Raw genomic sequence first — 19,179 nt, 5'->3', positions numbered from 1 at the left:
AGATAAAATAGGTTATGTAATAATTTTTTAATAATTAATTATTTAAAAAAATAATTTATTATCAACGTTAATTTGAGAACAAATTAGTGGCGCTTATATTTATATATTTATTATTTATATTAAATTAAATATTATTTGCTTTCGCATAATAAATTTATTAGTGACTATTTTTTGTAGAAAATATCATAGTATTATTTAATTGTTAAAAATATGCCTATATATATATATATATATATATATATATATATATATAAATGATATACATATATAAATGAAAAATATTTTCTATAAATAAATAACTAATAAAATAAAAATTATTTTTAAAAAAGACTTTTAGGTCGAGTTGTTCTTACAGTTGTCCGCAACGGTATATCAACGAACTCAATGGTTTCAATGACTGGAACATCCAATTGTTGAAATTGAATGGGTATTGAAATAATATCACTTTTGACATCTTTTTTGTCAATCTGTTTGTTCACCTGAATTGGTACGTCATGTGACTGTTCATCAACTGTCACCTTAACTGTGGTCACAATTTTCTGTTTCATTGACACTCTACACGATTTGGCCAATAGTTTGCGGACATCGGAAATAATAGTTTCGTTTTGCCATTCAGTCAAACGGTGTTCATAAAGTTGAACGGGTTCTTCGGTGACAATAGTAGTTTCATAAGTTTTATTTTCTGACACTTCCTCGTCATCGTTGTCTGAATATTCAATCATTTTGTCTGAATCGACACTCTTTGAAATTTTTTTCAAATTTGTAGACATATTAAAAAAGATTGAATTTAAGCAATAAATCTATTTTACAAAAAATTATAGTAATATTTGACAATTTTATATTCAGAGCTTCTCGTGAATAAATGAAAATATTTTATTTTTGTTTATAATAAAATCGCGTGAATTTCAATTTTCTGGTATGAAATACTAGAATATTATTATAAAATATTTTTTTTGTTAGCAATGGATCATTTAATAGACATGGATTGTGATTTCGTTAGTACTCCTGAGTTTGAATTACTTGAAAATAGTAAACAACGAGTAGATTATGTGTTTAGTAAAGTACTGTCAATCAAAACATCGATCAAAAAAGTGAACAAATTATTGACAAAATGTAAGAATAAAAACCAAAAATCTGTGACTAAATCTCAAGAATATAGAAGACAAGGAAATAAATTCTTTGATCACAAGAACTACGAGTTTGCTCTTCATTATTATAGTAAAGTATTAAAACACTAACCATTAATAATCATTAAATATATTTATATAATATATTGAATTTTATTAATAGTCAGTACTTTGTGCTCCCCATCCATCCAAAACTGCTAGTGATTTACAATCAGCTAATGAACTGTCTTATGCTTATTCCGGTCGATCTTTGGTTTTCTTAAAAATGGGTTTACATGACAATGCATTGCATGACATTGACTGTGCTCTTCATCTATCTGTCCATACGATGCCATTCCTCACTCGACTACTATTTATAAGACATAGAGTCAAATGCTTGTGCAAAATGAAGAGATATGGCGACGCTTTTCAAACCATAACATCAATGATTCAATTGATGCCATCTCTTCCTATTTATAATCATTTGGTCGCATATCTTATTAAACAAAGCAATTTAATTAGAGATCGAGTCAATGAAGACTTAGAAGAAGATGAAGAATTTCAAACTGAATATGAAGTGGTATGGGATTACTGCCAAAATATTGATCATTATATGTGCCATAAGCTTGAATTGTATGAAACACCAGAAAGCGGCCGTCGCTTTAAAACTACGGCTAATCTACAGAAACAGTCAATAGTTATGTTAGAAAAGGCAATGTCTTGTGTTTTATTTAACACTCATTGGGAAACCCATTGTCAGAATTGCTGTAAAAATATTGGTTATAAGCACTGGTCGTGTCCTCAATGTTCACAAGTGGTCTTTTGCAATGAAAAGTGTGCCAAAGAAGCAAAGTTTCATAAATACGAGTGTCGTATTATGGATGTGCTCAGTGCCATCGGAACAAACTATCACATACTGTTCCGTATTATTCTGTTGGTTGGTCCACAACTTGCCATTGAATTAGTTGGCAACAAATCCAAACAATTCAATATCTTCAGCGCAAACGATTCATCAGCCATCGATTTTCTTAAATTCTTACAATTATCAGATCATAGACACCAATATAGCCTTAAAATCAAAGCCAAATCAATACAACGCGCCATTCAGATGGCACTCGTCTTTAATAATTTTGATGAATTCAAAACTTCCAACGAAAGTACAGTTGAATATCTAAAACAATTGGCATCGACTCTGGATATCCTTAACTATAAAATATGTGTCAATGCTTTCGGAATGTATGAAAAAATGAATGACAAACAGATCTTCAGAGGAAATCACATCGGAAATGGTATTTGCTTTATGACCTCATTCTTCAATCACAGTTGCGATGCCAATGCTTTCTGGCAATTCAATGGTCGCTATATCACTGTTGCCACACAACGAGACATTAATGCTAACGAAGACATTACTGTTTGTTACGGACCTAACTATACGGACATGAGTTTTGATGAACGACAAGAATTTCTGAAGAATAACTACTTTTTTGAGTGTAAGTGTGGCGTCTGTTCAGATGAAAAGGCCAAAAGTTTGTCCAAAAGTCAACCAAAAGAAATCTCGTATTTCGGTCTTAAAGGAGACACATCCGAGTGCTAAATGAAATTTTCAAAACAATTTAATCTATTATTTTTTACATTTTATCTATCGTTTATGAGTTTTATATATTTTATTGAGTTTTATAACAAAATTGATTTTCGTTGCATAATTATTCAGTTTTAAGTTATAAATTTCTAATGAAAACAATAAACTTATTTATTTAAATATTTTTATGTTTTGTGTATATTATTTGTATGGTTAGTAACTTCAATATTAGATATATTGGATATAAGGGATAGTCGTCTGACAAGTTCATCATTTGTATTAACTTTTGTGGCGTTTAGTAATTGAGAGCTAATTTTCAGCGGATTCTTGACTTTTGCAATGTTTTGAGAAATTGAAGTACTATTAGAGGGATCAGTGATCGACACATTTGATGAACGTCTTTGTAATTGTTGCTGAAGAGTATTCTTCTGTTTAATCAAATTTCTGTTCGCAATTTGGCCTTTCGTTACACTATTTCGCAGAATTGTCTGCAAATATAAAATTATTTAATATAAGTTTTTATGTAATTTGATATCAATTGGATCATAATATTGTATATAATAGATATAAATTATATCTAAAATGTTATTTGTTTTATATTGTCATTTATATCTCACTTGATTTCTGTCATTTTCTTTGAAAGCATTTTCCAACAAATGACTCATTTTTCTTGTTTTGTTCGCCTGTTTTTCGTCTTCAGTCTTACTCTTGATTTTGATGCCAAACATCGATAATATTTTCAATTGTGATAATTGATTGCATAACTTGTTGTGCATTCTTTGGCAAACAGTCTGTTCCTCATCACTGCTGTCATCAGTTGAGTCGATATCAAGTTTTGAATCATTTTTGCTATTTTTACTATAAGTCGCCGAAGATTTGTTTGAATTATTACTAAAATTTCAAATTAATAAAAAAAACAATTGTTAACTATTATGACACAAATTTCAAGTAAAATTTATTTGAAAATTTACTTATATTCATCATCATTGGTGATTTCATTTATTTCATTTTGTTCATCACTTTTAACACTACAGTCATTGAATAATTTGTTCATTTCTTCTCTATTAATAATAACAATAATATGTAAAAATATTGTTATTTTATAAATCAAATTTTAATAAAAATAACATAATTTATTTAACATAAATCGATAAAATAAAAAAACTAGAAAAATAAAAGATGGAGTAAATGCATTAATATTGTTTAGACAAATATAAATTACTGTATGATATCATATAATACATGTATAAATGTATAAATATTTTAATAGTAATGTATTTTATATAAAACTATATTAATTTACATTAAATATTATATTTAAAATATTAGTTCTACAACAATAATATTCATTGAATGTTTTTTTTGTCGTTTTAACACTAATTATATTAATCATATTTAATGTAATATAGTTTTTTTATAAAATACATTAATATTACTATTATAATATGATATATCGTAATTAAATATATTGTACTGTATTTTAATTTTAAATTAATAATTAACTCACTTTAATATTAATTTCTGTAACAACTGTTCAATATTTTTCTCATTATTGCCATGAGTTAGATATTTCTTAAAATACTTTTCATTCAGATCAATGAGCTTTTTCTAAAATATTAATAATTTTATTGAAAAAATATTTTTGTTTGAAATAAAATATAGTCAAAAATTAACTTACTGTCCAAAAATAATTAAATGTATGGACACCTATTTAAATTAAAAATAATATGTATAATTAGTTTTATTTAATTTTTAAAATAAGTAAATACCTGTTATGTCAGAAAATCCAAAAATTAAATTTTCCATAAACTAGAAATTCAATATATAATTAAAATTAATATATTCATGAAATTAGTTCAATTAGTTATTTGAAATTATTATTATTAAATAAATTTATAATTAGACTTTTTTTTAATAAATATATGATAATTATTCACACAATTGGTTCCTTCATTGATATAACATTTTAAAGTAAATTTTAAATTAATTTAATGATAAAGTAATAATTTGAATCAATATCTAATTCAAATGATTATATTGTAATAATAGAAAAAACTAATTTAAAAATAATTAAAATAATTTAATACTTTTGTATTAACCAAATGAAACAATTTTGCCTCTTCTTTAACTTCTCGTCTTATTCTCAGATAATTTAATAACGGTTTAGTTGTGGAGCCCTTCAGTGATAGACTAAAATTAATTGTCGTTATAAAAAATAAAACTAATCTAAAAATAAAATTAATTTTGTTTTTAAAAAAATCGATTTTATAAATTAATATTGTTTATTATAATGATATTTAAAAAAACTTAATTATGTAAAATATATTATCAATTTAAATCTTCTTAAAAACAAAATTAAACAAAAGATTTATATATTTTATTGAAAGATTGTCTACTTTTTTCAATTATAATTATTTTTGATATATACCATATATATATATATATACTGTAAGTCCACAAAATAAATAAAGACATTAGAAAATAGAAAAATAATTAAAAATGACATAAAACTTATATACTATTAGACAAACTGAATATTAAAAGTTTTTTTCGTTTTTGTCAAATTAATTAAATTGTTTAATTAAAGTTTGTATTATTTGTTTGTTTGTGTATGAAATGTGTTGAATATGTAGAAATGTAATTACCAATATAAACACTGTAAACAAAATAATAAACAAAGTGGTTGTCCTCAATAAACCAAAATTTTCAATTGTGTCCTCTTCATAGAGTACAGCAATCAGTGCAAATGCTACCGCTCCTCTTAGACCTCCATAAGCCTAATATAGCAAATAAATTCATTTACTATTAATATCTAACATTTTTGTATTAATTGATATTTATTGTGACGGATGAGTATCCCATATGTATATATATAATATGTTAGCCTACAGTACAATCATTAAATCAATAAAATACTATATACTATATATATATATATATATATACTGTATTAATGTTCTCTCAAACTAGTTATTAACACAAATGATATATCGGTTAAATTATTATTACATATACTATTACATTACATTCCTATTATAACTGCATTTACATTTGAATTAAATTGATATATAGTATTATAGATCAATATTGTTTAAGTTGTGTAATATTGTCAAAAAAGTCATACTAAATATAATTGTTTGATATTATGAGTTATATCTCAACAAGAAATTGCTTTGAATCAGACACTCAATGATATAAATGTTATATAAATACCATTAATATTTGCTCTTCAAGTTTGATGGCAGGCATACGTTGAAACAGTGTATTCAGAATAAATGTTAACAAAAATACACCTAAAATATTATTAAATAAATCACATATATATATATATATATATATATATATATATATATTATTGTCAAAATTTATTGGTTTAAATTTTTAGAGCTTTTAAGATAGTTTTTGATATTATAAATAATTGTATATAATATTTTTATAAAATCTAATAAACTTATTGTTATACTTATATAAAAAATAAATAATACTTATCATGATATAAATATTATTTAATATAATTTTATTTAAAAATTAATCATTAAATCTAATATTGTAACTAATTATATAAATACTTTATTTTTTTGTTTTAATATTCTTATCATTTTTTAATTTTTAATGTAGAAATTTCCAAAAAATATTTGTTAGACTTAGTAAAAAAAACAAAATAAAAATAATTAATTATTAGAGTACTTACTAACGAAACGATAGATCAAACAAAATATAAGTGAAAACAATGCGAAAGCTGTGTTCCAAACGAGTTGTCCATTGATTAGTACGGCTCCCAAAAAATAAAAGATTAATAAATCAGAGATTGTACTGAAATTCAAACAAACATATAATTAAATTCATATATTAATGCTTTAAAATTGTTTGTTATCTTTTATTTATTTAACTTATAGTTATAGTATTTAAAATTAACATTACTATTGTCTCAAAAATATTTATATAAATAAATCATAAAAATTATTGTTATATAAATTATAAAAATAGCTACTTTACAATAGTTTATAGTTTACTTTAATATTTAAAATATTTTTAATTATCTTATTAAATATTAATCAAATTTATACTACTGTATGCATATTTGAAATATTTAAAATAAAATAATCTTTGTTAATAAATTGAATAATTATAAAATTGTTATTATTATTTATATAATATTGTTATGGTATGACACACAAGATGTTAACTATAAGTAAACATCTCATTTGTCTACTGATTAATAGCAGTAAACTTTTGTTAGACAATGAAAAACAAAATAATGAAAGACATTGAAATACTGGCAAACATTAGCTAATGGACAGCAAAAGTTGCTTATTATTAATCATTATATATGCACTTTCATTATTTAACAATTCAATTGCCAACCAAAAGTATAACAAAAATATTGGTTTCTATTATACACTATAATGAAAACATTAAAAAAATTAGTAATAATATATTTAGAAGATCTTTGACACAAAATAGTTTGTTTTGAAAAAAAAGAAATTTTTCGGAATCTAATTCAATGGAAACCAAAAATAAAATATAATGAAAAACTAAAAAAGTCAAAATCTTTGCGCCAAAAGTGTTTTATTGAGAAATTATTTGGTTTATTTGTGTAGTTGTGAATTAATAATACCTCAAAGTTTTAGCAAAATATTTGACTGTTATTCTCGATTTTTTTGATATATTACGGAATGTGTACTCCGATTGAACCTAAATATTGTGTAAATATATATAATATATATAATTTTATTAGCAAATTAAGGCGAAAAACATATTTGTATAGTATATGATAATTATAGTAATATGCCTACGAGTCCGCATCCAATTAGACTAATTAAACCCGAAAAATGAAGAATTTCTGCGCACAGATACCCCATGTATGCCATCGTTACCACAATCATGGGTTCAATCACTTAAAAAAATAGACAGAATTTATTTAATTTTAGCGTTTATTAATGACATTGTATTTCATGACATTAATGCTTTGTAAACATAAATTGTTATCCAATATATAAATTAATTTATAGCATATTTTTGACATCACATTGAGCTTAAGTAAAATAAGTGACATATATTTAGTGCTCACTAATTATTAGATATGTATTTAAAAAAATAAAAATTACAATTTATGAAAACTTCTTAAATTTATATTTTATACGATAAAGTCTTATATAAGATTAAATTATAATTATGGCGACACAATAATTGCATTATACAGTATTTCAATATTATTTATTTTTATCATATATAATGAGTTTCTGACAAAATAAACCGTAGATTACTGGTATTATTCGTTATAATAATCAATAAACTTAATTTGCTTAAATGTGTTCAAGATTAAATATTTTAAAATATATGTTTAATTTCTATAACTTATTAATGTATTTATTAGTATATAAATATAAAAATTTTAATAACTAATTTAAATAATTAGTTTGATATTTCATTTTATTAATGTAATGATAACCTACTGTATTATTACAGTCAAAACTTTAATGAATTATATTATTTTTTAATGCATATAATTAATTACAATAATGTATTTATATATTTGTTTCTAAACCTATTAAATATTTTAATTCAAGAAAATTATTACCAAAACTAATTATAATAATAATAATACTTTGCAAACCTCTGACGTGAGTTGTTTTTAAGGTAAGCAGTGATGTGAGGACACCGAAGAAGATGCCAATGAAGAGTCCGCCACAACTGACCAGAAATAAGGCAACAAAGCCTTTGAAGAACTCCATGACTTCCACATGACTCTCACCTAACATTGAAATCAGTATCCGATGGACAACGATAACGACGGCGTCTAATAATTAATAAAATTTATTATTTTATTATTCAGTCTATATTTCAAAAATTCATTTACCATTAAGCAATGATTCACCAAATACGAGAAAATATAGCGATTTATTAACAGATAAATCTTGAAAAATTGCTAAAACCTATTAAATTTTAAATTTCAAACTTAATATTAATAAACTATTGTTTAAATGTAATACCGAAACGGGATCGACAGCACTAATAGCTGTACCGAAAATCATAATTTCCAGAAATGACATGGATGGATATTTCATCCATTTAAATCCCATCAATTCAATTATATATAATGACGGCCCAATCAGTGCTATGTTTATAAATGTGCCCTAAAATTTACACATAATTTATTTTAGTTATCAAAATTTAAAAATGTCTAGAAATTTATATAATTAAAATAATAATATTCTTCAATAATAATTACAATAATAGCAAAAACCAATATTGAGCCTAAATTTGTGAGGAACTGGATGTCATGCAAAGAGTAAGCCGATTCAAGTATAATCCTAAAGATTTACAATATATGTATTAATAGCTGTATTTTTAATATTAGTAGTTTATATTAAGTTATGTCTAATGGAGATATCAAATGTTAATATCGTAATAACGACAATACTTACGGCGGAAGCAAAACAAAGAAGAAGAGTTCAACCGTAAAATGTGGCACTTCTTCAGACACATTGAGTGAACTAAAAAAATTGATATAAAAATACAATATTATTAGTGGACAGTTGGTATAATAGTTAATCAGTCATTTGGCTATAGCTGGTACTCACTGTATAATAGAGCCCACAATAAGTCCTAACAGAATAAGTATGCTATCAATTGCAACGAAATAAAAAAATTAGAAATTACTTTCATTTTTATTATTATTTTTTTGTGGCACTTAAATAAAGTGTTAAAAGATTAGTAAATTAATTAATAGTGAGAAAAAAGTCAAACCAGGATTCCGGGATAATATTGTTTAAAAAATTGCTAAAATGATAGCCAATCTTAGCGATGGCTGCAATCAATAGTAATAAGCAAAATAGCCATTTATTTTGATTGTGATCCCAATTCAAACTAATTAACTGAATGCCTGAATGGTTGCTATGTTTGCTCGTTTGAACCGACTTTACGTCCGATGATTTCACTAATTCTTTCGTTGGTTTCAAGTCATTACAACTAACGAGTGCTACGATTTGCAATCATATCATCAATAATTTTATTTCCTATTTTATATACTATAGTATATAAATAATATATAAAATGTTAATTATGCTAAAATTTACTAGTTTATATATATATATATATATATATATATTGATTATATAATTCAATAAAACTGATTTAAATATATATATATATATTTATTTATTTATATGTTATATTGAATAAAAATGATTGAATAAGCTTTTTCAAAAGTATTCTTTATATTGAATATAAATAACTTCTACATTAACTTTAAATTGATTTTTACTTAAGTATAGCATTTATTAACGTTTAAAGTATAAATATAAATGAAATATTAAGAAAATAATAGAAGCATTTGATAAGCCATTGATATATGATTAATATATATATAATTTATTAGGAAATTTGTCTCAAAATGATATTATTTTCTATCATATATAGTTTTCAACCACTTTAATGCATTAAGTATTTTATAGATTTAATAAAAAATTATTCAAATAACGGATATATTATATCATACATTGTAACAAATAAATACATAAATTTTAAATTTTAAATATTTAGAAAAAATTTTAATAATATAAATATTTTTAGAATAAAAAACTTTGAACCTTTGCATAATCTAAAATTATAATAAAAATATACTAAAATTGTCATTTATTTAAATTTTCTTTTTAAGTTTTTAAATTATAAATATAATATTATATATGGTAATTTATTAATCATAAAAACTCCAATAATATATTATAAAATATTCAATTGTATTCATAATTTACAGGTATCTTAGCATTAATTGATAACTATAAATAATAAGTTATACATGTTTGAAGTTTGATTAAATGATTGGTTTGATTAAAATTAAAGCATTAAAAAGTGATGACAGTTTGGGTGGAATTTGTTGTTAAAATATTAATGACTTATTTTTTAAATAAAAATTTATAAATTCTTTATATACTAGGGATCGCAATTATAAGAGACGCATTCATAACTACATTTTTAAATTAATTTTTTTTAAAAAGTTATTGAAGTTTAATTAATTATTTATATGTCATTTGATTCTATAATATCTCTTCATTTGTTATGATAATTTTGAATATCTTCAGTAAACCACTTCTTATGATTTTAAATCGAAAACCCCTTCGATTACCATTTTGGACCCCTTCACAAATTTTGATTTTTTACACTCAAAGAAGTGTTAGATTAATCAAAGCAAATAGTAATTTGACAAAGCAATATATGTTGAATATAATGATATATAAAAGGTTTAATTTCATTTTATAAATCCGTTATTATTTGATATTAAAATAATAATTGCTATATTTTTGCATATGTAGCCCATAGATAAGAAGTAAAAGTAGATAGTACTTAGAGATATTATACATATCTTTCGAAAATTGTTGGCAAATGTTATTTAGTATTTAATAAATAAAAATATAATATCTCTTTTATTTATTTTCAAGAAAACTTGTGAAATATTTTTATAAATTCATACAATTTTTCGATTTTAACTTTTGATATTTTTTATGAACTTTTTTTGTCTTCCACATCTACTCATTCATCTTTTTAGTTTTTTTATTATGTCTGACAAGTCTTCACACATAAGGCTTTAGAATATATTCTATTAATATTTTTGTCGGCCATTGTTTCTATAATTACAGGACAATATATGTTTTTTATGGCATATCTGCCTTAGACGTCATGTGACTTTAACCCATGTAAAAGATTAATAAAAAGATTTATCAAAAATCTTGAATAAGACAATTATAGACTAATGATGATTGTACTTAATTGTAAAAAAATACAATTTGTAGATAACACATGGATCACACAAAAACAAAGTTACTTTATTATATATAAAATGCGTCTCTTTCAATTGCGAGTACCAGTATATATATAATATTAAAACCCTGGCTATCAATTGGCACATTAGCACTGTTGGTAACACATGTACAGGAATGTCAAAAATTTGTAGTCAATCTCTTAGTTTTAATATATTCTTTAAATACTTTTGAAATGTATAATACATAAATGTTTTGCAGTGATTTATGCATTTAAATTTTCAAATAATTTATGATCCAATAATTTGCTATACTTTCCATATTTAATGTCAAAATCATTTATATAAGGTTTTATGGTTAATACTATAGACACACATATTTATAGTTAATATTGATAAAGTTTTATTTTGTAAAAAATTGTTTTGCTAAAATTATTATATTTTCACAATTTAAACTTATTTTATTTATTATTTAAGCAAATTTAGATAATAAAACTTAATATTTTTGTTTTATTTTATGTTCTTAAAATTATTACTAAATGTTATGTAATCTAATATAAAATTATTATTTATGAAATTAATAAAATTAAAATTGTTGAAATAATATATTATATACAGTATATATATTGTATTATAAATATTTATATAACGTCCAGTTAAACATTATTTATTAAATTATTTAATATAAATATTAAATAAATTATACATAAAGTTAGTAATAAAATAATTTGTCATAATTAATAATATTTTATTATTAATGTAAAAATGAATTGTATTAAAACTAAAAATTTTATGGTTATATATTCAAATAATAATTTATTTGAAAATAATTTAATAATTAGTATTAATATACAGGTACAATTAATTTTTAAAAAATTAAATAGTCATTTTAAAAAATTAATGAATGCACTTACTATTATTAAAACAATTTAACCAAACATTGCAAGGAGTTAATAAATATATTATTGTTATAGAAACAACATTTAACGATGCTTTCATAATTTATTTTTAATTAATAGTTAACAAATTTGATGATAATGTTAATGAAAAATAAATTGATTGATATTAAAATAAAATAATCTTATAATAGTTGCTAATAGTTTGAATGCTGGAATCCATAAGAATAATATTATATGCATTGGTATGATATTAATAGTTAAATATAGTCTTAATATCATTCATTGATCAACAAGATTGACCTAAAGACTAGTTATTATAGTTATGACAAATGGTATCACTATTACAATTGCATAAAAAATAATATATACATATATATAATGTATACATTAATATATATGCATATTATGTATTATATTCATTAATAATATACAATATTTATTGTATGTTAAACAATCAATACATTCATTACTTGGATTTATTATACACCAGTTTTACATTAATAAATATATATTTGTGGTCTTATGTATCCAAGGTAATAACATTATAAACTATATATACGGCCAATCAGAAAAATTAAATAATTCATATTTATTACAACACTTATAATAGCAATACACACGCATTTCAGTTGTATAATAATTATTGTTTTTGTTTTTTTATTTTATCAGAATTTGAACGCTATATTACACTTTATAGTATTTTCCCCAATACTCAATTTGTTATACTAATTTGTAAATGTAATTTTAATTTTATTATATAATTGATTTCTATTTGATATTTAATAAAACAAAATATGATTTGTTATCATTTAGCAAATTCATGACATAAATAAGATAATAAAAATTAATTTCCTTTATAGTAATTGTATGCTACAAAACACTCAAATGTATAATAAATTTTAATTATATTATTCATTATAATCAGAGTGTTTAATAATTTATAAAATTGAATTTTATTTTTTGTTTTTGTTTTGCTTATTTACAAACAAGCTATAAAAATCCTATTTTAACTTTTTAGATTAAACTTGAATAATATTCAAATTATTTAATATTTAATAACAATATTATATAGTAATATTATACTAAACTTATTAGTGTAAAATTAATAATTAAGTATAATGCAATATTATATATTTTATAAATTATAAAATTTAAAACTTGCTTATCATTGACATAATAACTCAAATTTTATAAATATTTATTAGTCTAATACTCATAAGAGCTTAAAAAGCATAAAATTTGAGCAAATCATAAAACTTAAATAATTTAAATAGATATGATGATACACAACAAATTTTTAACAATGCTTACAAATATTATAAAGTATTGTTTAAATTATATAATTAAATTTTTTGATTGTTTGTAAAACATTTGTATAAATAAATTTCAATAATTTTTTTAATTAGTATAAATTTAAAAGTAATTGAATGTATTTATTGAGTTTTGTTGATGTGAATCAAATTAATTAACTAAAGCTTTTTTTAAATAAATAAATATAGATATAATATATTAAATATTTATAATATTTGTCTATATATAGAAATATAAAAATAAAATAAGAATTTATAAATATTAATAAATATAAATATCAAATAATCTTTTTTAAAATAAATATTTGATATAAATAATTCCTACAATAATTTCTACAAAATATATATAATTTTAAACGACAACTAAATTAAAAAATAATTTAATATTTTAAATAAAATTAACAAAATATTTATTTCAGTGTAATTTATTGTCAAAATATTGTGACATTTATAACTTATAGCTTATAATGTCAACAAATGTAATAATAATCATGATTTGAGGTCAATAACTATAAAAACAAATTATTTTTGAAACACATGTGCAGTAAATAAATAAATCGTTTTGATAGACAATCTATTATTTATTGTATCAGATTTCTCGACAAATAATTAAATTCTGTTCACTAATTAACTTCTAAAACATTATATGAAAAGCATTTAAATAAATCTTTAAATAATAGGTTTGCTATGATTTTGCCTGAATTATAGATAATATTAGAAATCATATAAATCTTTTGTATATTAAGCAAAACTACTGTATTTTAGAAATTTTAATATCCGTTCCCTTCTTGTATATCCAATGCCTGTTTAGTGTTGATAACACATAAAATTGTTTTACAATAATTTACATTTTAATTAAAATACATAACAGTGTTGGTGGAGACAAAATGTTTGTATAATACAATGTATTATTTTGCATGGTCAATTTTGAATACAAACAAAATTTAGCCCCACTTACAAGTTGTTAGTGTCAAAAGCATTGATATAAACAAAGTAAACCGTTTTTATAATATACTGTATTTAGATTTAAATTAATTTTTTATTGAATTTCTATTTTAAAAATATTTTATTTTTGTTGTTTAAAATCAATGATTATTATAACAATAATGTATTTTCTAGCAAATATATTATTATTAAATTTTAATTTTTTTAAACATAATATACCGGTATATTAGTTTTAAAAAGTGTATAATACAAACAGTCTACAGTTACAAAACCTTGTATTTTTCCAACGCTGTGCACAACTGTGTATACATATTGATGTATTGATAAAACTATATAAACCTGTATATCATAGTATTTACTTTAATATATTAATCAGTATTGCAAGTAATGGTATACTGTATATGATGTATGCATTTGAGAGAATATTCGGTTAGACAGGTAATCGACTCATTAGTTTATATTAAATATCTGGTCAAACATACATTCAATTAAAAAGTGACCAAGGGCATAATTGTAGATATAAACAATATAATAGCATCGACATAAAATACTTGACTATTATCTAGTATTATCTAGTTAATTTTTTAATTAATAAAAAATGACCAATTACAACAATGTTGTGTTTAATATTATCTATAAATATGCCCTTGGTCATTTTGAAATTGAATATATGGTTTATCAGATATATAATATAAACTAATGAGTCGATTACCTGTTTAACCAATACTTTTTCAAATGCATACACATATCTACCATCACTTGTAATATTGATATTAATATTATTATTGACAACAGATCAGAGACAATAACAATGAAAAACTTAATTAATTTTTTTAAATGTCAACTCATTTATAACATATGATTTGGGAAAATTCAATCTGTTTTTTCAAAAAGTTTTCTATATTCCCTTCTTCCTGGGAATTCCCAGGGATTCTATTTCCCTGTGTTATCGCCTATTGAAACATAGACAACAAATTTTGTTATAAGATTTGAATTACATATATTGCATAATTAAACTGAATTTTGAGTATAATTTTTAAATAGTATTACTAAATTCATTGAATTCAAATTTATTTTTAAATATTTTAATGAAATTTTATTCAAAAAATTAATTTTTATTTTAGAAATATAAAATATATTTTCCTTTCTAATTGGCTAGGGAGGGAAAATAAAATTGGAGGGATTTTATTTGGGAACTTCCTTCCCTGGGAATACTGCCCAAACACTAATAACATATAACAACTTTTATAAAGTCGTAATTTATCGGAAAGTTTATTAATTTTGTAATTATTTATATTTTACTTTTATTTCTGTATAAATTATTTATATTTAAATTTAAAATTTAAATGTTTTAATATTAGAAAACTATTTATTGCCTATTATTAAAATTGTTAGAATTGTTTGAAAAAATGTTTTTTTTTGTTTTACAAACAATTGTGTTTTGATTTTCTCTCACAAATTCGCTAACGGCTTAATATAAGATACTAAAGTTAAAGCATTGGATAAATACTGTATTTAATATACAGTAATATTAGATAATATGAAACATAATACAAATAAAAACAATTTTTAATTATCTAAATTATTTAGAAATATATTAATAATATGTATTTACATCTCTTATGAAAACAATATAATTTAGTATATTTTTACTATAAATTTTTGTATTTATTTTATAAAATTTTTTAATTAACACAACTAACTAATTCATTAATTACAGATTACTTTATTATTCATTATTTCACATATTTAGTATAATTTATATAAAAAGATATTTTCGTAAATTATATAATCAATAAATTACATTATATTACATAAAAGATAAAAATAATATATAAAATCTTTAATATTTGTGAAATATTAGTCACATATATTGAATAGTTATTTGTATCGCTATATTTGGTATAAACTTGAAGCACATATATTATAATAAAGTACACAAAAAAACTCATAACATTTGTTTAATATTAAAAGTAATTTTGCTAAATATGTAAGATATTGAAAACATTTTTAAACTAATAAATATAATATTATGTTATTTTTATTCTAAATAATATGAAATTAAAAAAAAGAATATTCTGTATTATAATTATTAAATTATTAAGAATTATAAATATTAATTATAAATATTATAAATATAGGCATAGGTTAACAATTAATTTGCTTTTTAATCAAAATTAAGTAACTGTATAAATGACAAACACTTTCAACTGTATTTTTAACAATTATATATATTATAAATATTTAATTAACAAAAAAATCAAATATTTGCATAAAATACTTTAAAATATATCTCACATTGAATTTATTACCAAAAAATATCTCAGATAATATATCACATGCTTTCCAAAAATGATCTGAATTTACAAAATTTCAAAAGTTTTGGAATTTTAAAACTTTTTTAATACCTTAAAAAATATTATAACATTTATAAAAAAATTGCATGTATGTTTTTATATAGAATATATAATTATATAAAAAATTATGTTTTTTATTGAAAACAAACTTAAAAGCATTTGTGGATTCAGACCTCACATTCAACATTGCATTGATGTACTGTAAGTACTGTAATATTAATATTATTACAGAAATTTTCAAAAAGCTTTTAAAACAAAACAATTTAATTTTTTGTTAATAAATCTATTTTGATAGTTATTTAAACGTAAAAATAACATCAATTGAGTATTTTAACTAGAGATGGACAAATAGAAATTTCTAATAAATATCCATGAGAAAATTTCTAGTAAATTTTTCAAAAATAAATTTTAATGTAAATTAAATGTAAGTTTTGTTTACTTTGTTGGTCACTACTTTGTATCCGCAAACTAGCGGTAAATTTCTGGAAATCGGCTTCTCTTCATCAGCAGTAGTGGTCAACTGAGGGTCAGACCTGACACTTACTTTTGCCTTAATAGCCATAAGTGAAGTCAGGGAGAGATATGAGATAATTGGTATCACTTGTAATATATAATATTTATCTGAAATGTGTTTAAATGTATTAAATTTATTTATTTACAATTATAACATAAAATTTACATTATATACAACTTCCCAATAGAAACAATTGTCCAGAAATTTACCTCTAGTTTGCTTTAACTTACATTTAATTTATAATGAGTCAATAATTACAACAAAAAACAATAAATTAATAATTTTTAATGTATTTTATTATTATACTATTGAATCCCATATTTATAGCTATTGTAATACTGTATTAATAAGACATTTGGTAATACATATACTATACCGTATCGTATTATACAAAATGGGATCCCTATATATGATATAATTATTATTATACTTTAATTATCTAATTATAACTAGTTTTCGTAAAATTATATTCATTATTTAAATATATTTCTAGTTTAATATAATTAAATAGATTATTTTTTACTTTAATTTTTAATAAAGAATACTACTAATAAAATTTAATTATGTATTTTTATAAGTTAACAAATAACAAGAAAACAAAATTAACATGGGGATCTCATAGACAGTAATTTATTAGAAACTTTCTAAAAATTTCTTATTTTAGTCAACACTGATTTTAAGTAAAGCACAAAATTATTGTTCATTAGTTTTTATATTTTCAAGTAAAACACATTTTGTTTGCTTTATTTGATTTTATTAAACTTCTAAATGACTGCAAAACTAGTGAACACAATATATATTTATTTATATCTAAAATTTAATTAAACTCTTTTACAACATTTTTTATTAAATTTAACATGCTAAAATTAGTTCACAATTTTAATAAAAATATTTAGAGTATTAATATTATTATAGTATAAACATTAAAATAACTAAATATAAAATTATAAGATTATTTTATTATATCTAAAGCATAATTTTATTAACAAACATTACATTTTGTCAATTTTAGCAAATATTGCACTTTCTATATATTACTTTCAAATACTTGATGATCTAATTATAGACCAAATATTTCTCTTAAGTTTATATACAGTACACTGACCTAAGGCCGCAATGAAAAGCAATGTAATGTTAGTTATATTTTATACAAAATTTTATTAAATAAAAAATTATAAAGTTTTACCAATTTAAAAAAATTATTATTTAGAATAAACTGCCAAAATTCAAAAAACATTTTGCAAAATATTTAAAGCATTCATGATTTTACATTTATTTGTTTACATTTATTAATATAAAATTTTATTTGTTTGTTTTATTTTTAAGATTATTAATAAATATAATTAATACATAGATTTCAATTCTGGGCTCTAATATTAACCATTAATTTTATATCTCGATATTCATGTACTATACGACTGCATAATTCATTTGATTATCATTTGACAGACAAATCAATAGATAAAAACATAGTTCAAACAAAGTTTGTGGCATTTTATATGAGTATAACTTTCAATATGTCATATCTAATAATAATTATCTCAACCATAAACTTTCAATCTTATAATAATGTATAAAATTTAAAAACTAACTGAAATTCATAATTAAAATAAAAAAGATACTAAAAAATACTGTTAATTTTAACCTATTCAGAAAACAAAAATAGTATTCAGTTAAGTTTCATTTTGCAACATATATTTAGTAATTAAAA

At 21.3% G+C, this 19,179-nt stretch overlaps 2 protein-coding genes across 2 annotated transcripts; one reads left to right on the top strand and one right to left on the bottom strand.

The window, feature by feature from the left end:
- Positions 1 to 945: 945 nt before the first annotated feature.
- Positions 946 to 2,700, top strand: LOC128962380 (SET and MYND domain-containing protein 4-like). Its single transcript, XM_054308753.1, has 2 exons — positions 946 to 1,223; positions 1,291 to 2,700. The coding sequence occupies exons 1-2, from the start codon at positions 963 to 965 to the stop codon at positions 2,698 to 2,700; spliced, it is 1,671 nt and encodes a 556-aa protein (XP_054164728.1). The 5' UTR covers positions 946 to 962.
- A 119-nt stretch (positions 2,701 to 2,819) lies between these two features.
- LOC128962379 (sodium/hydrogen exchanger 3-like) lies at positions 2,820 to 5,940 on the bottom strand. The gene is made up of 8 exons (XM_054308752.1): positions 5,899 to 5,940; positions 5,331 to 5,462; positions 4,773 to 4,862; positions 4,193 to 4,293; positions 3,657 to 3,746; positions 3,303 to 3,576; positions 2,907 to 3,173; positions 2,820 to 2,834 (listed from the first exon to the last, which is right to left on the bottom strand). The coding sequence occupies exons 1-8, from the start codon at positions 5,932 to 5,934 to the stop codon at positions 2,820 to 2,822; spliced, it is 1,005 nt and encodes a 334-aa protein (XP_054164727.1). The 5' UTR covers positions 5,935 to 5,940.
- Positions 5,941 to 19,179: the final 13,239 nt, after the last annotated feature.

The sequence above is a fragment of the Oppia nitens genome, unplaced genomic scaffold (genome assembly GCF_028296485.1).
Source record: "Oppia nitens isolate AA-2021 unplaced genomic scaffold, nextdenovo-longstitch-racon4-pilon3 scaffold6_pilon_pilon_pilon, whole genome shotgun sequence".
In the NCBI taxonomy this organism is placed as follows: Eukaryota; Metazoa; Arthropoda; class Arachnida; order Sarcoptiformes; family Oppiidae; genus Oppia; species Oppia nitens.
This window is presented reverse-complemented; position numbering and strand designations above follow the sequence as displayed.

What these genes read in the sequence shown, in the direction of transcription:
- LOC128962379 (XM_054308752.1), bottom strand. Translation starts at nt 5,934, where the DNA reads ATGCCTGCCATCAAACTTGAAGAGCAAATATTAATG. An exon ending in TTGAAGAGCAAATATTAATG is followed by an intron (nt 5,463 to 5,898) that starts GTATTTATATAA and finishes TTGCTATATTAG; the next exon opens with GCTTATGGAGGTCTAAGAGG. An exon ending in TTACAGAAATTAATATTAAA is followed by an intron (nt 3,747 to 4,192) that starts GTGAGTTAATTA and finishes TATTATTAATAG; the next exon opens with AGAAGAAATGAACAAATTAT.
- LOC128962380 (XM_054308753.1), top strand. Translation starts at nt 963, where the DNA reads ATGGATCATTTAATAGACATGGATTGTGATTTCGTTAGTACTCCTGAG. An exon ending in CTCTTCATTATTATAGTAAA is followed by an intron (nt 1,224 to 1,290) that starts GTATTAAAACAC and finishes TTTTATTAATAG; the next exon opens with TCAGTACTTTGTGCTCCCCA.